The sequence below is a fragment of the Nothoprocta perdicaria genome, unplaced genomic scaffold (genome assembly GCF_003342845.1).
Source record: "Nothoprocta perdicaria isolate Ctin4 unplaced genomic scaffold, notPer1 scaffold_42, whole genome shotgun sequence".
Classification (NCBI taxonomy): Eukaryota; Metazoa; Chordata; class Aves; order Tinamiformes; family Tinamidae; genus Nothoprocta; species Nothoprocta perdicaria.
This window is the reverse complement of record NW_020455666.1, coordinates 3,301,750-3,325,133: the sequence shown is the minus strand read 5'-3', so window position 1 is coordinate 3,325,133 and position 23,384 is coordinate 3,301,750. Positions and strand designations below refer to the sequence as shown.

The window sequence follows — 23,384 nt, the reverse complement described above, 5'->3', positions numbered from 1 at the left end:
AGTGAGTTTCGGAGGGCTTGGGATAAGGCAGCAAATTCTCACGAAGGGTGGAAAAGCATCTTCATCTCTCCTGCAAAGGCCCTTTGCAGGGGCTTAAGGCAGATGATAAAACAGAGAAAAGGAAATGACTAAAAGAGACAGAAGTTTATACAGTATTTCAGTAACAGTTTGAAAGGCTAAGCTTTACTTCCATGCAAATAGAGTCTACTGCTGATTTTTTTCTTCTTCATTTTCTACTTGGAAACCAGTGTACATGCACACACAGCAGCTATTCACTCTGAAGAAACAAGCTAGGTAAGAGAGAGGAAGATAGAAAAGAGAAATGAAAAACAGAGGAGAGAAGTGGTTTTAGTGCTCTGTGCTTAAAGATCAAAGTATAATCAAATTACCAGAGTGTGGTTTGATTTTTAAATTTCTAGCTCAATTTCTAGTCCTAGCCAGCCTACTAATAGGTTATAGTTTCAGTTCTGCTTCAGTTGCGTTGGCCAATAGCTTGAAATGGGTCAGCTTTTAGTCTCAGGGCACACATGTTGACGTAGAGTCAAGTTTTTAAATTTTTGCATGTGCTTAAAATAAGAAGTTTTTCTCTCACCCCTCCAGAGTTCTCAATGGCCAATTAATTGCTAAAGAAAATGAGCGCAATCCTTACATCTCCACTTAAAAGAGATCTGCCTTTTTTTTATCCCCTCTCTCCCGGCGAAAGGAAAATACATTCACAGCCCAATAAAGCACAGATTTTGCCCCGCCACGGCCGCAGCGATGGCTCCAGGCAGAGGTGCAGGAGCGCAGCGCCCGGCGCGGAGCCGCCAGTGCCGCGGGCGGCTCCGCGCGCGGCGGCCTCGGGGCACGGCTCCCTGCCCAGCCGCGCGGCAACAGGCAGCCACGCTTCCTCCCTCCCAGTCGCTGGGATGCATCTATACACCCTGCAGCGCAAGGATACGCTTCACAGATCAAAATCACTAGGTAGGTGTTTTCCTCTGTGCTTTTTTCTTCCTGCATCGATACATCTCATGAGAGAGAGATTCTTTAAATACACTCGGAGAGCACTGAGAGACGAGTAAAAGATAAACTCATGCCCTCCTAATTTTGCAGTAAATCCAGACCAAGAGGAGAAACATCTTAGTGCCGAGTTATGTAGCCATATGCTATCTACATCTAGAGTAATTCATTCAACTACTTATACTAATTAACATGTTAGGAAGCAGAGACTACAATGTAAATTTTGCATTCTCTAGCTGGCAATATAATTTGTTTTGTTATTTATTTACTTGAATGTAACCAGCACAAAATAGGTCTTTTATAAACTATCCCAWAGAGCAGGACTCTACTCAGAACGTCCGATCTCTCCAGCACTTTTAAAACAACGACTTCTCTCTGAGATGTAAATGGCTTTTCTTCAGATTTGCCAGTTACACCACACCTGCAATATCCAATGGTTGTGCAATAGATCTTGAAAAGCCCAACAGCAGGAGCAATATCCCCTGGGAATCCTTTATTCCCCACAAAGAAGGGCTCTGGGAGGCGACCAACGCAACCAGCCCAGGCTGCAACCACCCAAGACGTATTTACTTGGAAAGATTTTCCTGGCCTCTCCACAGATCAGACAAAGTTTTGGGTGGCCTAAAACAGTCCCTATGGCTCCCCATTACAGGGGCATGGATAAAGTTTTTTACACAAAGGCAGCCCTGCCTTTTTTAAACTAATATTAAACCTATGATGCCAGTAGGAGCTCCAAAACAGCGAGAGAGGCTCCCACTCGGAGCTCCCCAGCCCTTCGGGAAGGGGCAGGACCACCAGCAGAGCTCATTGGCAAGGCGCTTTTTAGGAGTTTAGGGGCTTTTTTGGACTTGTTGTTKGCTTTTACACTGAAGTTAAGTGTGCAGCAACCGCATTGTAATAAAGGACTGGTAAAAAAAAACAACAAGAAATCTCTTGGGTCCATAAACTTTCCAGGCAATTTGTTACAAAAGCTTTCATATAAAATATGAATATTCAACTTTCAGCTGTTTCTCCAGGATGGAGAAACACCATCCAGGTGCCTCGGGTTTAGGGCTGCCCTCTCTGCTCCCMTGGCTCCCCAGCTGCCATGAGCAGATGGGACTGAGGGCAGCATCGGGACCTCGCAAGAGCAGCCGAGGTCACCTGTGTCCCTCCAGCCTCCTGCAGCCCGGCCTGGAAGGTCCCTCCATTTCACTGCTCATTTCCCTCTGCTGAGGCCTTTCACTCAGAGCAGAAGCTCACTGACTGCYCTCTGACTTCTGTTCTCCAGGACCTGCATGGGAATCGACCAGCGTTATAATGAATGAGCAGTACTGCAGAAGCTGCAAGAACAGGGAACCTGAGTTAACACTCTCATGAATCCAGAGTGATATTACAAGGACTTGCACTTACAGCATATGACATATAAAGCAAAAGTGTCTGGCAAGGGATAATAATTCGATATTTAAGGCTAATTACTTTTCCACACCATCACCTGTTAAAGTAATGACTCTGCACTTGATTTGTGCTTTTTTTTCAAAGCACACAAATCTAGTGAGGGAATTAATATTAAACACTAAAAAAAGTAAAAAGAACAACAGATTTTCGCTCTCCACCTTCTCCTTCCCTCTACATATTTTTTTCCTTATTATACTTGCTTAATTGTCTAAAAGCAGAGAAATTGTTTTGTCATTTCAAGCTTCCCACAGCTTTGTGGCAATTTACAGCTGATGACACAAAAAGTTAAACGACATGAACTGTCACTGAACATCAATGGTAGAAAAAACGAGGCATTTTTAAAAGATCTGTACAGTGGGCTTCCCTGGATGTACAGCATGCAACAAATAACTGCAAATGAGGGAAATACACTGACATTTAACTACAGAAGATTAATTGCCAGGAGCTAACATCTGGCTTCAGACAAACCCAGCCCATGACCAGCAATAGYTCAAACTGCCCCATGCTCTGCCAGCAACCTACAGATCCAGCCTGAACAGAAACAGCACCGACAGGTACGACTTTCTACATGCTGTTTCCATGGAATAGCTCCAGAACACTTCRTAAGTTTTCGAAGTCAATTAAATTTGATATGTTTGCTTGACATCCAGYGATATTTGCTAAAAAGAAAGACTTAGCATTTTTAACTCTTGAGGTAATATTTTCACAATCTAGTCCAGCATATGARAACAAGGCAGGAGTTGAACTTATGAACCATCCGTTCAGCAGCATCCACTCAGCTCCGCTCAAGGAATGCAGATGATCTCAAATTTGATAAAGGTTTGCTAGAAGCTGCAGTCAAAAACCAATTACCCACCATGGCTACAGACACAGCTCAGCAAGCACTCAGCCTCTCCCAGGATGTGTCCCCAGTGCAATGTGACCCCCTTCCTGGCAAACACTTTTTATAATAAATCCCAAGGACTCACTGACCTGGTGCTAATTAGAATGAATTCAAGTTGAGGATAGYTTCCCTTCAAGAGTGGCCATAAATCTGAAATGCAGCATAACTCTTAATAATCTTTATGCATATTTTGAAACACTTCTTGAAACCTTCCAATCTGTCTCAGTGATAAAATGAGGTACTGCTCTCACCTGTGATGCTATACAGAAAGTCACTGCAGTCATCTTCGCCTCATACAGATTGCGTATCTTAGCTGCACAAATTTTACCTTCATTTGTCACCTCTGATGAAAACCTAGGTGCATCACACACATTTAAAGAGTTTTTTAAGTAGAATCCAAGGAAATGCACAACAATTTCTTTTCCCTTTATAGTGTTAAACTTGCTTACCATAACTGAGACCTTCTTCTTCAGGGGACCTGGCTCACTCCAGCTCACAGGTAYGAGCATTGGGCAAGTTATGATTGACTTCCATACAAAAGACACATACCCATCTTATATGTTTAAGGGTTCGTTTCAGCAGCGGGAGGGGGAGGGAAGAGAGAGAGAGAGAAGCAGCAAATATACCCAAAACAAAACAAAAAATCCCTACTCCATGTCCATGTGCCCTGTTAGATCCAGAATACAGCATTTTCAAAGCTTAATCTGACATTGTGAAAAACGAAAAGAGTTTTTATCTGCCTTTTCTTCATGTATATGGTTTTTCAGTTACATTCCCAAAGATTAAATTCRTAAATAAGACATAATTAGAGCAAACTAAAGCGCACAGGGAAGGCAAAATAAAGTGATGCTTTGGAAAAAAGCCAAGAAAAGTGAAACTCCTCATGGTATTAAGTTTCTTTCTGACATTTTTAGAAACGAAAAGGATACTTACCAGAAATCCCCCACACTTTCCTTGCTAACCTATGTTTGTTTAAAAATACCCATAATTTGCTATGCTGGAAATACAAACATCTGCAAAACAGAGATGAATGAGCAATTACTTCCTTCTGTTACCTTAAAACAATCCTCATTTTCTTTTTTTTAGCTTGGGATTTCACAGCCTACAAATGACAGATATGGGCTCAATACCCGCAGGGAGCGATGCTGCTTATCCAAAAGTTTCTTTTCTTCTTTTATTTAATCCCAGAATGGTGGATGTTGGAAGGGACCTCTAGARATCATCTAGTCCAACYGCCCTGCTCAAGCAGGGACACCCACAGCACGCGGCTCCAGAGACTTTTTAATTTTATTTTAACACTTTACATTTCCTATGTTTAAAATATCAAATGACTCTGAGAAGAGTTTATCAAGCACTTTAAATGGTTGTTTTTCCCCCCCCACTATGAAACAAGTTTTTTTAATATAGGTGAGGGTAAATGAYAGAAGACACTTGTCTCCTTTGCATCCTCTGTTCCTTTTCCTAACTATACAGCAACAGTAACTAAGGTGCTGGTTATTTAGATCAAGATACTTTAAAACAATGGGAACTACCCTCAACTGACTGCTACATATGCAAGAAATAGTAAATCCATTACATTTGTAAATGCAGCTATGAAGCAACAACCAACGCTTTAGAGTGACATAGAAACTTATTTATCTACTCATTAAAAGGCAGTTCAAAAATAAATTCTTCTTCCTGTTGAACCAAATTACTAGCAAGCAGATAGTTATTAAATGCCACTAGATAAATCCTTGCAAGCCTCACACTTTTAATTTCTTGATTGGATGTGTAATAAATACCAGGAGCTTGAGGTAATGCAATAAYCAAGAGGACTGAATCATTTCTTGGCCACGTAACGAGAAGATAATTTAAAAAACTTTACGTAATCTTGACAGACTGACAGCTGAGGTAACCACCTCAAATGACAGATATATCTAGAGAAGTGTATGCAGCATGGCACCACCCCAAAACTGCTCCCTGTAGCATCTCTCGTTAAAGAGAAATCTGTTATCAGGGTACAGCTCTTAATACTGGAACACGTCTTAAGTATGGGAAAAACCCTTTACCCAAAAATGACCTAAGAAGCTCAAATCACTGTCAGCAATACTAAYAGAGAGAAAGGCAACTCGGAGCAAACCAAGGGCTTCCCTTASGAGTCACATCGGAATAAGCCCCAGGCGCCGCCTGCAGCCCCAGCTACACCAGGCTTACTCCAGCAGGCAGGATGCGAGTGCCAGCTCTGCGGGGCAGCTCACGTACCAAAAGCCCTGGAAAAGCAGAACAGATTATTTTTCCACCTCAATACACTCTCCATCAAATGCCAGAATTGATTTTGATGGCAGGAGGAAGGTTCCAGAAAGGGAATCAAGCTTATTCTGCAGCTCTGTGCTACCAGTAGGTGAGCATCCTGGGCAGCTGCCCGGAGCAAGGGGCAGTGGAAATGCCGGGTGGGAAGGCAGGCTCGGAGCACCCCAGGTCAGATGCCCTACAACACCCTAGAAGAGGTCATGCCACATTGCAGAGGGACAGCGCTCTAATCCTTGCACCCAAAAAGGATTTCTTTCAATGCTATGTTTTTGTCACTTAGCACACCACTCCCAAATCAGCTTTCTTCAAACTCCGTGTTTATATACCAACACTAGCAGCAGAGCCGCCAGTCTTGTTACAAAGGTGATGTGTGTCTTGCCATCCACAGCCTTTAATCCCTCAGAATAGAATTCGTTTCAAGTTAGAAGATGCTCAGATCACACTAGGCATTTGTAACACAAGCAAACTACTCACAGATCATCTGAAAGGAGGAGACTTTTGTTCCTATTATAGGAACAGTAGAGAGAAGRATTCAAGTAGGCAAACGTCTTTGCAGTTGGGACTTCTCAAGTGCAAGCTTTGAGGCAGCCTGGAAACATGGCACCTGAATTTTCAGCCTACAATTTTCTTAAAACTTGAGTTAAATTTAAAATTCTAGCCCTTAGTGCCAAGCATTTTTATGCTGGAAATAGAATGAAGTCTTTAGCAAGGCATATGTTTTCACAGAGCACCATCAATGAGAGAAGATGCAGATGACAAAGAAGCTGAGTCAGATGAGGAGCAGAGAGCTCGGGAGCATCTGCGAARCAGAACGGACGAGACCTCCGCTGCAGTGAGTCACCCAAGACATGCAGGAAACGAGGATTACTCAAAACAGGAACAATTATCACAGCAACATAATGTCACTTAATGGGAAATTAATGTTTTATTCAAGTGATGTTTGTAATTCCTTGTAAGCAAGCAAGGCCAGAGCTCCAGCTCCTCCTTTAAAACTTGGATGTGATTTTCTGTTCAGCTGAACTCCCCCTCGGCAAGCTGCACAAACCTCACGTACCCCAGGAGGTGCCTTTCGCCTGCCTGCGGAGGTGGATGGCATCATTCAGCTTTATCAGACCTAATCTGGTATAGATGTGGATGAGTTGGGTTTGTTTTCTGTTTTTTTAAATAGCAAGAAGTCCCTTAGAACCAAACATTTATCCCTATCTAGAGAATAAAAGATAAACAAGCACTCTGAGGTCCTCCACAGCCTTTGAGGGACTGAACCACAAGGAAGGTTCAGCTCCAGCCTTATGCAGAAATGTAAACAGTTGAAGGGGGTTGGTTGTTGTCCACAGCCTGCAAGTAATTAAGCACTAATTCTCCACCACCTACGGAGCATGAAATTGGAGAGGGAACATGACACCCTGCTAAGCACCTCAGAGGCCAGGCACAAGCCGCGGATCCTGTGCGGCTCCAGCATCTTCACGAGACCAGCACCAATGGGCCCTCCCCAGCTACAAACACACAGATGAAACTGGAAGTCTCTGAAGGCAGAACCACAGATTTTTATCTCAAAGGGAMGGATTTCGAGTGTCTGCTGCAATTGTCCTCATAGGTCCAAAGCCACCCACAAAGCAGGATAGGACAAAACATTTCCAGCTCCCCTAAGTGCGATAACCGAATCCTTGAAAAGGTCTTTGTCTCATTTCTCCAAAACATTTTCCTGTTTCAACTTTATTTGCAGATTCCTTTACGCTGAAAGAAGATGAAAGGCTTCGTTGCCTTATCTGTAATTAGACACACATTTGCCCCACATTCCTGGGACAAAATAAACTGAATTTACCTTAATAGGATGCTTTTATCCAGCTGAACTACTTCAAATTTGCTTCTACTTTGCTGCACGGTAACATTTAAAAACTAAAAATCAAATCCATTCCCAGGAAAGCAGCATTCCACGGCATTTTTCCGAGCTCCACCGACCTCCTGGGGCAAAAACAGGAGGAAAACTTTGAAGCAGGAAGGGCTTTTCCCTCCCCAGAGCCTCCAGGCCGATGCGAGYGGTGGCCAGAGCGGCCGGGTGATCGAGGCCGGCGCGTGCCTGGACACGACCCTCCAAGCCCATGCAGGTTTTATCGCTCACGTCCRAGCTTAGCTTTGCTGGACAGACTCAGGGCTCAGCCCAAACCACTATTTCCAATTAGGCACGTTTCCATGGCAACCGTGATACTATTTTGAACCATTCCAATTCAGTCGGCTTCAGAAAAACCACCCAGGCCCTCTCACCATCCCCTCTCTGAAGGTGCCTCGTGTGCAACAACGACCCTAGTGACAGGCCCCCACACGCCACGTTCTCCACAGCTCTGCACAGCTTCTGCTCTGGTGCTAACCCTGAGCACCGGGGAGGAGGAGAGGCAGAGGGCAAGCRAGACACGGCCGTCGTCCGCCTGGTGCAAGGGCTGGTCAATGCACAGGCACCCGCACCAGTTGCTTGGCAGTTTCCATATTCTGGAGCAGAAACAAGAAGCAAAAGGAAGGAAAAAAAAAAAAAATCTCAGCAAGGTGGCAGCAAACAGCCAGCCAGAACAAACACGCCAGGATTAACACAACGATGTGATGTCTGAGAACAGAACCAAGCATCTCTTCAGTAGGGTGCAATCCTAAGGCCTTCCAGGAAATCAACTTAATTCCTTAATCTTGCTGCATATATAGTTGCGTGTATGTATAAATACGTTTGTGTGTAGGTATGTGTTTCTTGGCATTAAAGAATCTCAAATATGAAAGTGCTTTGATGATCTCTTCACTGCGATGTAGTGGCATCAAACGAAGCCAAGAGCTGCTCCAAGAAGAGCAGTGCTCAGACCTCATGTGAGGGCAGCACACAAAGAAGATTSGCGGGCTTTGCACTTATAAATTGCTCTGCACTTGCAGAGTACTGGAGTAATTAATTGATACCTCCAGTATGTGACAATACCGGACAGGAGCCTGTGCTCTCGCAAGGAAGCCGCTTCATCGCGCCCCTCGGCTGAGCCTCTCGGGCCCGCGGCGCCCAGGGGCTGCCCCACGATGCTATCGACCACGTCTCCACTTACGCCCAGTATCCAGACATTTAACTGGTGGAATTTACAAACAAAAAGGAAAATAGCTATAAAAGTGTATCTGTATAATGATTCCACCTTTTATGAGATTTCGTTTATTACAAATTAACTGTAAGAGCTGGGAAAAGAATTTGAGTCTGACAGAAAAATGTAACAGACAGAGACAAATCAGCCTAGCCCAAAGTTTGAAATTCTCCTTATTCAATGGAAAAGATAGCACTTTAACCTTATGAAGAGAGCTGTAGAAAATTATTATTGTATACAGCAAGTTCTGCTTTCATTTAAAAGATTTTTTTCAAGTAATTAACTTGCCTTTTATAATAACAAACTAGAAAAGTTTCAACAAGAGTCTCCTCAAAAACAAAAGCAGCCCTTTGCAGGCACACAGTCCCACTCATTTCTGCTGCCAAGCGAGCCGCAGAAGATGACATGCTTTTCTTCTGCAGGAAACTCTATTCCCCATTGAAGTTTCTGGTGCTTTCTGGAATTCTTTCGCAGTTGCCATGTGCTATAGGCACAGCACGTTTGGCACCAAGTACAAAAATTCTATATTACAAAGCACTGGCAGCAAAATATAATTTGTTCCCGAAGTCCCTGCAAGATGCCTCAATCAGAATATAAACTCAACAAACACTTTGGATGTTTCACTTCATATAAGATGTGCAGCCCTACTATATYAATCATTTTAACACATGCTCAGAAAATGATTCCAGTAAATAGAACAAACAACGTTACTTCAAACCCGCACAGAAACGAACATATAAATAACAGAGGAGTGAGAAGGAAAATGAAGCCCGGCCAGATGTTCTTGCTGTAAGTGCTCATTCATTTTCTTCATAGCTTTACTCCCTGCATATGAGTCAGCTCCAGCCAAAGTCCAACTCCCCTCGACCAGAAACAACCGAAGTTGCTGCTCCCTGGGAATTTATGGGGAGTTATTGCTGCTATGGCTCCGTGTGAGCCTGGAGCCCTCAGACTGTGCTCTTGAGCTTGTCACCCCAGYCACTACGCTGAAAGCACATTGGTGAAATATTAAAACTGGGACATATTGGGGAAAAGTGGCTTCAAATTTCTTAGATTATGCATGATACCCCTGGTGAASGGGGTGCTCTTCATTTGGGACCCGTCGCTGCCTCCTCCGCGGCGCTCGCTGCCCAGCCCGCACTCGCCTTTTTGGTTTGTGTGATTCCTGGTGACCTGCCAGCAGCRCCGCAGCCACTTCCCTTCCCTCCCTCCTGTCGGCAGCCCTCGGCGAGCCGTGCCCGCTGGTCCTCATCCCTGGGGGCAGACGCCAGGCGTCCCCAAACCGGGCCGCGGCCACCAAGAGCCGCCCCAGGCATCGGGGGCTCCCCTCAGCCTCCRAGGAGCGGACATCATGCCAAGGGACACGCTTCCTTATCCGCCTGCTTCGTCCCAACCCATTAAAGTTGGCTCCTCCAGCGCTATGGAAAAGGAGGAGGAAAATCCCGGATGAGGTCCCCTGCAGTTGGAGAAAGCAGGGAGGGCAAGGGGGCAGATGGCCACCAGCACAGGACAGAAGATGCAAATTATTGGGGAAAAAAAAAAAAAAGTGTCTAAATAGCAACCTTGTGTAAAATAAGGTTCATCCTCAGCACTTACCTTACGGATCAAAGCTACTCATGCACCCAGTTCATTTAGGCTTGAGAAAAAGCCATATAGCTAAACCCGCAGGCAAACGCATGGTGCCTCACGCAGCACGGGTCGTGGGAGACGCAAGCAAGAGCACCCCGCCTGACTGGTAAGACGGAGGCTGCAAGCTCTCATTTGATGATTTTTGTTATCAAGATACATATCATACATACACAGAGCAACAGTCTGCAAGAGCATCAACTTCTGCAACATCTTTAAAAAGTTACTGATGTGAATCTCCTCCTTGAAGACAACTGTTTATGCTGGTAATAGATTTTAATCCCAGAGTTGTCAGAGCCATAAACATTTATCTTAGTAGCTGGTAATTCAAAACTGTGGTCAAAGACCCCGGAGCCCTTGTGAACACAGTCTGCATCCCTCCGGCCCAAAAAGCAGCAGCAAAGCAACCAGCACTCACAGAAGTGAGAGAGAACTACTGTTTGGCCAAGCTTTACTGAGGGCAGCACCAGTGACACCAGCACTTTGGGCTGGTGCTTCGGGTTTTCTGGTGACTTCATAAGGAAATGGGTAACCTCAGCACAGTGCGGACACGCGGGCAGTACTCAGGAAAACATAAAACCTGCTCACATATAAGGGAATCTTTATAAAATTCCAATTACGGCCGGTTTGCTACCCAAGACTCCCTAAGAGGCAAGAGAGACTTTCCGAGAGGCCCCGGCTAACACAATTACAACCCCTTTTATGAAGAGGCATATGCTAGAAAGCTACATTTATTTGGCCGGTGTATTTGTAACTGCTCAAAAGGTTATTGTCTCACAAAATCTAAAACACAAATTACTGCTTATGTGTGCCACGCTCTAACAAGGAATTATATTCGGGGTCATTTTTAATTCCTCACTGATTGACTACAATATTATAGGCACTACAGCAGAGGGACTTCATTTACATTCTGCTTTCCTAAGAAGCATCGGACATGCATGCAAAATATTCACTCAGATATATACCGTAAATAAGCAGCAAATGCAACCACCCCTGGGAAACCTAACAAGCCTAACAGCCAAGTCTTCACAAGTGGTTAATTCATTTGTACAAAAAAAAGAAAAAAAAAGAAAAAATCATTTTACTTCCATTGTTTGTTACCATCATGTTTTAATTTCAGAATCAGGATCAAATATTTCCCTTTCAAACTATGAATGATACTTTTTACAAAAGAGAACATTTACCTCCATAAAACAGGTACACAGCAATTTCCACACACACACTCCTGTACCCAGAATCCCATGAAATCAAGGATGTCTGAAAATGTCAGGCTGTATCCTCAGACTCCTGCACCCTTCTATCAGGTGCTAAGAAAAAGATCCTGCTCTTGCAAGGATCCTCTAAATTATTTTCCCCACTTAAAGAACATGAGATCCTAGTTTGATATGCAGCAGTCCCTCTAAAGAAGAGTATTTTATTTAACCCCAGCTGGCAGAGCACCAGAAGGACACCCCGTGCACCACACTCTGGCTCAGTTAATGGTCTCTGCACTCTGCCAGGGGGAGGTCACCCCTACAGGAGGGTGTTTCTATTGCCCACAACATCTTCTCACCCCTGCTTCATCTCGCAGAAGGCAACAGCAGGAGTGAGAGGCCTGTATATCCAGGGAAAGTCCAAGAAACCTTCCCTGCAGCTTCTGCTTAATGGGACCTCTTCCTGCCTCGGTCAGGACATTCAAGGTCATGTTTCTTTGCCAGTCTGAAAATCCCAGCAAACAGGCAACTGAAGGGAGGGCTCAGCTGCATCCTGGAAGGTTACTCAGATCCAGCATTCCCTCCCTGATGGCAATCCCCACACAACAGCTGCCATCTCCAAGCCACTGAGATCTCCACACAAATATTTACCTGCTGGGATTTCCTGCAGGTGCAGAGCACTTATCCTCATCTCTCCTAAAAAATACAACAAACTCATTCACAAGTAAGGATGATTTTTTTTTTTAAGTTGAAAACTGCCTCCATTGGGTAACATAAGGGTTCCAGCTAGATGCAAATGCCTGCACAGGCTGCCAAAACAAGAGGCAAATCCCAGCGCAGCCGCCGCAAGGCTGTTTGCTACCTGAGTTACAGTCACGCGCCCGCCTGGCAGAACACAGGGAAAGGGAAACAAGCGGGGAAATTGCAATAAAACCTGACAGTAACATCTTTAAAGATGCTTTATTCATCCCTCTGCTGTTCAAGGCTTTTTTAAGATGAAGGACTAGAAATTAAAAATCCCTTTGCTGCTTGCTCCTGCAGTAAGGGACAAGACTAGATCAATGTTTGGAAGAGACTGTATAAAGGAAACCATCTCCATCAATCTCATCCCTTCCCCTGGTAAAGGTAATTAATTTACACTTTCTCAGTGAATGCAATTACTTCTACTTCACACTCACTGTTCCTCTAGGAATGGGCTAATTGGCATTTGCTATGGAAACCTCAATAGCTGTGTGCTGCTGGGAGAGCTCCGCTTCCGACCACRTCCCCGCGTCCTCGCCGGCGCAGATGGGCCCGTCTCCGCAGCAGGGCGGGCTGTGGATGGGCAGCACCACGAGCTGCGGTCACCCCTTGGGGCCGGGAGCCCTTCACCCACACCCATCAAGACAAACCAGCACCCACGCCACCAGCTCGCCAGGGTTTGGGGCAGCCTGGCTGTGCCCTCAGCCCCGCGGTGCCCCAGGAACAGCAGGAAGGCTCCTCCTTTCATAGGGACCCAGGCAGGGCAGCGGCATCCCGCTGCATCCCGCTGCATCCCACCTCATCCCACCACACTGGGACAGGGCAGCTCTAACATTCAGGGGACAAGCTACATATAAAACCAGAGCAGGACACATAAAACACAAGTACCAAAGCCAAGTTTTTAACCAAAGGCATTAGGGAACCAACCACAACTGAGTGCCGGTGCCAGGATACAGCTAATAGGAAGAACAAATGCTTTCCAATGCCGCCCATGGCAATAGTCATCTATCCCGGGCTCAACCCTGAATTTTTAGCGGCAGCAAACGTTTCTGTGAAGCCTCCTACACTTTTCTGAAGTCTGGGAAAATAGAAAATAAAAATAAAAAAGAAATTAAATTTAAAAAGGCTGCAGAATAAAATACGTAGAATGCTTAGAACGTCCCTGTGCTTGCAAAAAACGTCTCTCTCAGTGACTCAGAAACCTAAATTTGTTTTTCCAGGAAAACTAAAAAAAAAAAAAGAAGAAAAAAAAAACAAAAAAAAAAAGTAATTAAGCTGAAATGTTAAGAACTGTATTGATATTTTCCAGGAAGGAAAGCTTAAAATAAACAAAGAATATCCATCCACTGCACATATACTGATGAGAATAACAAGACAATTCAGCTAAGTGCAAAAAAAGCCCCACAAACCACTAAGCCAGCCCCATTCCCCGAGGCAGCCGCTGCCAGAGCCGCAGCTCCCCGCGCTGGGCACCAGCCCCCAGGGCCACGCGGAGGGGCTGGCTCACACTGCCCGTTCCTGACAGGGGACAAGAGGCTGCTTGCTTTGATTACAGCATTTTACAGTTAGCAACACACCTACAAAATTTATGTTCCCATTCTACAGCCGTAGGCAAAATTAATTTTCCTTTCAAGCCTGAGTAATGTCTTCACTATCCCTTCCCTTTATCGCAGGCTGCGGAGTCACCACAGAGACAGAAGATGTGTGTGTTTTATTACTTGGAACATATGGATCTGCTCACATGAGTCACAGCCACATCAATTAAAAAAACAACAACAACAACAACAATACAGCCGTCCCCTGGCATTAGCCGTGTCAGGAGAGATTCCTAATCTTTGGCAAGGTTCTGTAGTTCTTGCATGATGCCCATATAATCTGCTACTACCAGCTATTACCAAGGGCAATGGGGACCAGCCACAGCTGGCAGAGGTGGCCTGGCCTGGCCTCAACCCAGGGAATGGCTGCAAAGCCACTAAATGATGGGAGACACCAGGGAATGGCTGCAACGCGGCTAACGCAGCAGGAGGACATCGGCTCTTGCTCCCTGGACGTGCGGCAGCTCCTCGGCCAAGCACAGCGGCAGCAAGGTCAGAGCTGCAGCCCTACAATGAAGCAGAGGGCTGTGCTGTCAAAAGATGCTTCTTCTTCATTTCTTCCACAGCATTTAGAGGGGGAAAAATATATGTTGATAAAAACAAAAATGGGATCCTGTGATTTCCAAGCCTCTATCTCCAGGCTAGACAATTCATATCGGGCAAGAAACCCATCACGTTTTGCTCTTGTCCATCAGGCATCCCAACCCTGGCTGCATCCTGGCAGTATCAGCCATGCAGTGCATGCGCAGGGCTCATGGGCTGGACACGTGCTTTTTGCCACTTGCATTTGCACAAAGGAAATGAGGTCACTACTCCTAGGAACAGACCGTATTCAGGCTACACAGATCGCTTGACAGTTTGCTTTGCTCCTGCCCTGCATAGCCAGCCAGTCACCTCCATCATACTTGTCTGTCATGTAACAAAAAGAGCTCGAAATAAAATAAAACAGGCTCCTATGAAGAGCAGGTAGCATGCAGGAAACATGAAAAAAGCTATAATCTCTCCTCATGGATCTCATATATCTTTCATTTGGGAAACAGTCATGAAGTGCTCTTCTTTTCAGACCTCAGCTCCTTCACCTAATCTACCCTCTTCCCATCTCCCTTACATTTCTCAAGCAGGCAGACTAGTTAGCTTATGCAACTAGTTAGCTCAAGTTGCATAAGGGCTACCTGGATAACAGGATGAAATGTCACTGTCTGGGGAGCAATCAGTATCCTCTACTCATACTGCAAGTATTATACAGTTGAGTTTCACAAGAACATTTTGTACCACATCTTGAAAAAGGAGATACTATTCTTCAATTGATGAAAGACAAAATACAAGTTGCATACGTGCTAATTTATAGCGATGAAGTTTGCATTCATTACTGTAATGAGCACAGCATAAAGCTCATAATCAACATTTACGGCAGATGTCGAGAGGAATCCAGAGGCAGAGAAGATATATGTACTCTTGTCGTGCTTGCTGACAAAGATCTTCCAACCTCCTAAAATCCAAAGCAAGAGGCAGGGCTTTTTCTTCCTACAAATCCCCAGTGCATTTCAACACACAAATTAGTGAGCTCGTGCTGCATTTCAGCTACAGGATAGATAGAAGCACAATGTTTTCACCTCCTTACCGACAAAGGCAGAAGTTACGAGCATAATTATATCCAGTTGGCAAACAGAGGATCCAAGCAGATAACTAATTAAATTCCTTTTCTGTAGAGTAAGGTGAAGAAGAGGAAAGGAAGAAAAAGACTATAATTCTTCACCTGAAACAAAGTTAAAACACCATAAAGCATTTCCTGCAGTCTAAGAAATCAAAGATAGGTAACAGTTAAATGGTATCTTGTCAAATGAAACCCAAAGCAACAAATGGCTGCTAAAAAAAAAATAAGAAAGAGGTAACTGGAAGTTTGTTTCATTCCAAGCCCTTGCGGAGCAGTGAGAAGAGCCATGGAGCTGTAGCAATGTTATTGTGAATGAACATTATCAAGACATCTACAGTGGAAACAAGCCTTACCTTCTGGTAACCTAGGAGCAGCATGGATGGAGTTGGGGTCCCCATCTTCCTCAGAATGGTAACGAAAGAGTGACTGTGACTGCTTTTGGGTTGATTGACTACGGTCTTCCTTTAGAGCAACAGGCGGAGAGGTTGTTGCACTGAACTTCACCTTAGGGAAAGCATTACTTTCRTGAGCTTCTCGGGCAGATTTTGCCCAACTTGGCTCTGTTAAATTCATCTCTTTCAAGCCCTGAAGCAAGCTGTTCCCTGGGTCTTCTTTCCGTGCATGCTTCTTCGTTTTTGAGTGRGGAGCTCTTTCTGGTTCACTCCTCTCCTTGTCCCCTTGCTTGCCCTTTGGTCTCCTCTCCAGCTCTCCCGGGGGCCTGGTTGTCCCTGGCCGAGGTGTGGTGTGCTCCTGAGGAGCACTCGTAGTTACTGGGGCCTCTTTACTTGTCACTTGCTTGGGAGACGCAGCAGTGGTGCGAGGCACCCGCCTTCGCTCACTTCTTTCTGTGGTGCTGGTAACTTCAGAGAGGAGCTTAGGCWCTGGCGTCGTGGCTGTCGTTGTGGTTTCCTCGGTGTACGGATCAGCTTGAGCCACAGATGAAGGAGCGATGCTGACGGGCAGGTAGTCATAATCCTCACTTTGCTCTTGGCTGATGCTCTCTTGCTCCAGGTGGGACGAATAGCTYCTGTACTTTTTTGGAGACTCTACTTGGGTGTTGTCTCCTTCTGGTGCCTCTTGGTCATAGCTGTACGGGTCATCATAGTGCCTCTCGGGTTCATTCTCCTCAGCATCCATGGGACTCGCAGTGTTTAAGGCAAGCGTGTTGCAGTCTGGAAGCTGGTAGCACATCAGCTCCCCRCCAGCATTTGGACAGTGGCAAACCTTACACGGAGGCATGTGGAACGTGTGGCCTGCTACATACTTCTGGCCTTCATGGAGACACCCTATCCTGCCACACTGTGGGCATCCATCAGCTGGCACCACGGCATCGATGCAGTTTGGGGGCAACTCTGGGCACAGCATGAACTGGCAGCTGATCTTGCCTCCACCCTTGGGGCACGAGCACTCAGTGCTCCCAAAGTCCACGAAGTAAGACTGCCCTTCAGGTACTTTGCCATTGACAAAGCCCACGTTGACACAGTCGTAGTACTGGTAGCCCTCGCACGTGCAGCCGTGCTGCAGACACGTGGCACAGCAGGCCCCGGGCTCCAGCACCTCCTCGATGCAGTTCTCCAGGGGCTGGCACTCGGCACCGGTGCAGTCCTTCTGGGCATGGGAACTGCCCGTCCAGAGCAGCACGAGGAGGACAGCACTCAAGCTGTTCAGCTGGGAGAGCTGGTGACCATCCATAGTCTTCCCAAGCAGATAGGGCTCTAGTCCAAAACTTGCACACCTAAGGGCTTTCGCTCCTTGAAGGCTGTAGATTCAGCTTCAAATCCAAGTTACCTTTTTTGATCCTAGAGTTATGAAAGAAAACTCTGTTAAAGACTATACATAGCACATATCCTGTTAAACATTCTTTAAGAATTGGGATGTAATCCAACATCTGGAGACCCAAGTACAAAATTAATCAYCACGTCTTCCAGGCATTGTAGGCACTAAGTTTGGAGTTGCATGCTTCCCTCCACCCCAACACCCATTTTTGAAAAGAAAGACAGACTGTGACTGTTCTTTTTAAAATCTCTTCACTATATAAAAATAAAAGGAAGGTCTTTACACTTCAGTGCCTTTTTGCTCACTATTCTTCCTTGCTAGAAAAAGATTTTTCTTTTTTGGGATAATAAAAAAATACACAGTTCTTCCTGTGAAGATACAAGTTTGGGATACTTAATCTTATATATAAGTTATTTAATCTGTATTGGGATATTTAATTACAAAGATCTGAATGCTGAAGAGCTTTTTTTGGCTGAAACTTCACCTTGACACTTTCAAATTTGTCTGTACACATCTTAACTCAAAATAAGAWTGGTTTTCTTCCACCTTTTTCCCCATTTAGCAATCTTTTACCTTTCAGCATTTGGCTGTAGTTTGCCTGTGTGCCTCAGTGATGCTAAAACAGGGTATCTTTGTACAATGTGGTTACTGTGTGGTTAAACATCCTATCAGTTATCCCGTAACATATATTAGAGGCCAGATCCTCAGCTTGTAGCAACTGGCACCGTTCCACAGAAGGATCCTAACTCAGAGAAGAATCAACCTCAAATGCACTAGAGCTACAACCAGTCACCAATGGGCATTTGCTCCTGCCGTGGGCCTGCCACCACTGYTAACCACATTTTAAGAGCACTAATATTGCTTTATAGTGATTTACTCTACCATGAACAGAATATAAAAAGATTTAAATTGACATAATTAATATTTGTTAAAATGTGCTGAGGAAAAGTTGTTTGTGTTTTAATTATTAAACCTTTTGACCAATGTAAAGTTTAAGAGTTAAAGCAAATCAGCTGYTCTCATATAAAAGCAGGCTCAAAGAACTACACATCGAATGTGGAAAAGAAGATAAAACAGAATAAAGTCTGCCTTTAGTTTTATAGAATCAGTAGCCTGATTATTTTTTCAGTACCCCTCCCATCACCAAAAAATAAAGACCCTAAAACATTTATCTACAGGGTGAAATGTGTTCACATCACGCAGAACAATGCACCACACACGAAACAGGAGCGCTGCCAGCGAGCCCATTCACAAAGATTACTTCTCCCATTCAACCCCAGCTTCCAGCAAGCCTGCTTAGGCGCTGCTGGAAAGGGGCCAGGCCGTGGGGAAAGCGTGCCTGTTCTGATAAGATATGAACACACTGTACTAAGTATTTCCTCAGTTCGGCACTGGAATTCGAATTACTTTAGTACGTTATATATCCTCAGTACATTATGATTCTCACTCAAATTAGTAGTAAAAAAACACATCTGTATGTGAACACATTTGTTCAGTGTGCTAAAAGATACCAGCTGAATGAAAAATAAAAGAAGGAAATACACTGATGACTTAGAAGAACCTCTTTTTTTCATAACTACTCTCAAAGCTAGGATATATATAGTACAAAGAAGAATTTTCAATACACAGTGCTGAAATAAATTCTTAAGAATCCAGCCTGGGAATTAATAATTCATCCTGCTGTCAGCAGCTTTCCCAGGTAATCTAAATTCATAATTTATCATGCAGCTGTAGCCTGGCAATAATGAATGGAAGGACAATTAAAAACAAGCTACTGCTGATGGGCTCTCCCGGCAGCCGGGGTGCGTGGCCGCGGGTCCCTCTCGCCGGAGTCTCCCGGCTGCGGCGCTGCCACGCACGGACGTCTCTCACAGCCAAGCGCGGTGGTGGCCCGGGCTCGGCCAGCTGCTCCCTGCTGTTCTCCAGCTACCTACCTCAAAGGGAGAAGGTCAAAATCCATATAAATTATTTTTCACCTAATAACACCAAAATCTTCCATACCAATAGGTTCTCTCTCTTTCATTAGCGGTTCCTTGCTTCTGGTGGAATAACTCCAGCAAAAGTATCTTTCAACTCTTTTTATTCCTGTAAACCATCATATTTTCCCCATGCTTTCTCCATCTGTTCTCCACAGACATTGCCCCTACCCAACTCAAACTTGCCAATCCGTGTCTGTTGCTACTTTAGCAAAAGAACAAAGCAGCTTTGAATGAAGACTGCAGACACAACCAAGTCCCGCTAAGAAAATGTGTCCCTCCAAAYGGAGCGTGCGTGACCAGCCCGGCCCTTGCAGCTCATGTCCAAGTGCCTCTGGACCCAAGCCCTTCCTGCATGGGGAAACAATGCTGCAAAGACAACAGCTTGTTTACATGTTAATGGCATCAAACCTGTCAAATAAAGCTGTCCATACCACCTGGGAGAAATGCGCCATCTCTAGAGGATGGGGGGCTTCACACCAGTATTATTGCAAAGACTTGTTTTTGTTAAGTATTTTAACTATTTCTTCAGGGTCTTTTCAAATATCTGTGACATTAATCAAGGACTTCACCTAAATGACAATCAGGTCTGTTTACTCCTAACTCTGTCCTTCAGCAAGTCTTATTAATTCCATTGACTTTTGCTACACAGTTGGGGGGGATGTCACAACAGATTAAGCCCTGCACAACTGAACGAAAGGACTTTCAAAGGCTCTGTTGAGAGTTTTCTGGAACTTTGCAGCAAGGTAACCCAAGTCTCACCCCAAGCCTTTTGCATTGCTTCATGACCCAGAAAGCTTCAATTTATGTCCTTCGTGGAATTTGCCAACCTGCCCTGCTGAAAATCCTGCTCTGGCTTGTATCAAGTGCTAAGCCTATTGGTTTTAGTGGGGTTGCACAGGGCCAAGGTAGCTGCTGTGAGCCCCATGCACAGAGTGCCCAGGAAGCAGGAGTGTCCCAGCAAGGGAAGGCCAGGGCTTCCAGTCAAGACTAAGATCTCAAAATCACAGTAAAACTGAGAGTTAAATCAGCATTACAAGTACAGGCACATATCTTCACAGAAAAGGAAATAAGAATGAAAGAATTTCACTGCAAACTCAACTGGTATCTGCATGGCAGGAGATCAAAAGCCAACAGCAGCAATCATCAAAACTGTAACCTGCACTGGCTGAAAAACACCACGTTCTTCTCTCCTGGTGGGGGACATGGGTGGAACAAAACAAGATTTCAAAAATGCTTATTTAGATTTAATTTGGAGCCAAAACGTTATAAATTCTGACATTTTTGCAAAACAGTATACTCAGAAACTTATTTACTTCAATCAAAGTCATAATAAAAAGTCAAAAAGAGAAATATTGACTTGATTAAAGCAGTTCAGCTATGTTACTTAAATGCTGATGAAAGCAGTGTGTTCGCACACGACATAGAGATGTTGGAAATGTGCGACTTCTTTAAACTAAGAGCAGTCTTTAACTGGGAAATTTCTTTCCAGATGGTTTCACTTCAGTCCTGAACTGGAAAGCTTATTCTATGGAACCAGAGGTGACAAGAGGTGCTTTCCCTCAAAGATTTCATGGAAACTGGCCTTTCCCTGTGAAAGCTGTCCCAGGCTTCGCAGAACAGCTACAGAAGGTGAGCACGTGTGGAAGAGACACGGCACGATCAAGAGCATTCTTTCAAATGTTCAGTGAAGAAAGAGACAGTCATTTATAAACAAAAAGCAATAAAATAGAATAAATGGATCCCAGCGTGGAGGACAGCACCTGCACAAGCTTCCCCTGAAGTCCAGCTTTGAAGTTTTATCAGCCACTGAAACAGCTGCAGATCCACGCACATAAACAGGCTTAGGTGCAAGTATTGTTTTCTCTGTTCTACCTCTCAGTTCCTCCCTAAATCTCCCTTTGCCAGGATAGTAAAAACAGAAGTGCTGGTTTGATATTGTCACCTTCTTCCAAGGAGCCTTTCATGGCAAGGCGCGAGCCCGGTGCAAAGGAGAGGGCAGCAGAGCCGCACGGTCGTCCCTGCACACGCCAGGCCGGGGAGCCTGGACGCTTGGGTCCCTCACTAACCTACCCTCACACCTCCTGAGCACCAAGAAACAGAGATGCTGCTGCCAGGAGCCCCGGGAGAGGAGCCGGGGCCCTCGGCACCGCGGCGAGGGGGCTCGGCCGCCCGCGGGGCCCTGCGAGGCCTGCCCCGCTCCCGCAGCTCGGCGGGCTGAACCTTAACGCAGCACGCGCTGAGCCAGGGCCTGCGTTTCAACACCTCTCCTCAGCCAGACCCTTCCGGGCAGCAGCTCTTAAATGGCAGTGGCCACAGCTTTGAACTGAGAGAGGAAAGAGGGAGAGGACGGAAGGAAGGATCAGTTTAAGAACAATCCCTTTTAAATGAGAGAGAAAATGGAAATTGGTGAGAGACTTTTCTTATACGCAGAACAGAAGCAGCCCGTAAGGCTGGCCCAGCCGTGCCAGCCCGGGATTAGCTCTTCCTCTCACACCCGCACAACCTGGAAACTTGCRTTCTCGCCCAGCGCTGGGAGGGAAAAGGCCTCCACAGTCCAGCTCTTTTCATGACAGTCAAAAACTCTGGGAAAAAGAGTAAAGCAAACTCCACAAAGGGGCATCCCTCTGCTCTGCAGCCCCACACACACAGGGAAAACCCCAGGATATGCGAGGCTCCCTCCCTTCCCGCATTACCCTCCACGATAGCATATTCCAGCCCTCTGCTCATTCCCACCGTTTCTCAGAGCCCACGTGTGCACAGGGCAGCTCCCCACTGTCCCCCAGCTAAACAGGAATGCACCACGGTGGCAAWCACTGCAGGTCTCACTCCCACTCACCTCCTTGATCCCCTCTCTCCATTTCTCCCTGCTTCAGTCAATCACAGCAAAGCTTTTAAAACTTCAGTCAACACAGAGGTTCAAGTTGGGGGGTTCTTTGTTTTCTTACTACAATGTCCTATTTCTCACTATGCCTGCCAGAACTTTGATTCTCTCAACCCTTAACAGTGAAGGAATCATTAATTTCAATCTTCTCACAGGGGGAAATATGTTATTTGGAGCATTAAGCAGAAGCAGGTCTGCTTTGCTTCCACATAGCCCTTTTGGAACAACTGAAAATTACTATTTCCTCCATTCCCACTGTAAAATATGAACTAGGCAAAAGAAATCCTACTATTTAATTGAAAAGTGATGCTTCCTGCCTTGTAGCAGCCTCTGGAAGTAACCAACAACCATTTTCACCAGGGGAAGGATCAAAGGCACCAGCTGCACCACCAGCACATGCAGAGGTGCCACCGTTCAGGAGGGCAGCAGCTCTTCCATCACCCACAGCCTGAACTTCAGCATTAGAGCTGGAAAGCTGGAAAGCTTGATTTGAGACTCYCCAAAATACCTCACAGGGGTTTGTTTCAGTTGGACAGCTAACTTCAAGGAGTATCAAAAAGAAGTTTCAATATAGTAATTTCGTAACAAATAATTTTTCTGTAAAAGTGTCCCGACTTTGTCGCAATTAATAGTGAGAAAATAATGCTGATTTAACAGTTTTTATATACATATTTTATAGTCTCTTAGTACTTTTTGCYTCACCATTTGTCCATGACTTTTGTACACAGCTCTGTCAACAGACCTCTTTTGATCCATAACAAATATATTTGCTCTCTGCAATCAGGATCACCCTAGGAACAGGCTGCAAATAGTGCTRTTTTCCCCTGCAAACGAACAATGATCTGTACAATGTAGCAAAACACTCAGAAGGACCTAAGATCAAACCATTTGCTTTTATGACTCAACAGGATCCAAATCCATCTCTCAGGAGAGTAAATGTGCTCTCAGTAACCAACTGTAGCAACAAACCAGCTCCTTTCATTAGCTGTACGCTGATGCACAGCTGAGAAAATACATGTGCTGCTCCGCCAGCTGCCGAGCGCACCTAGCTGCGACCCTCACGACAGTAGGTGAACTTCTGTCCATGCATCGTCCTCCCGCCGGCGTTCTGGCTCTTAAATAAATAATACATAGACACAGCAGACAAGGCCATCACGTCCTTTGTTCCATACAGACAGGGCACACTCTGCTCCATTCCTCTGGATAAATGCCCACGTGAAAAAAAAAAAACAG

At 45.2% G+C, this 23,384-nt stretch overlaps 1 protein-coding gene across 1 annotated transcript in view; it reads right to left on the bottom strand.

The window, feature by feature from the left end:
- The window catches only part of FBLN2 (fibulin 2), a 55,946-nt gene extending 38,667 nt beyond the window's left edge, over positions 1–17,279 (bottom strand). Inside the window, exon 1 of the mRNA XM_026046092.1 lies at positions 15,869–17,279. Within this exon, the coding sequence (XP_025901877.1) occupies positions 15,869–17,207 (1,339 nt within the window). The 5' untranslated portion in view covers positions 17,208–17,279. The remainder of the gene's footprint in view (positions 1–15,868) is intronic.
- Positions 17,280–23,384: the final 6,105 nt, after the last annotated feature.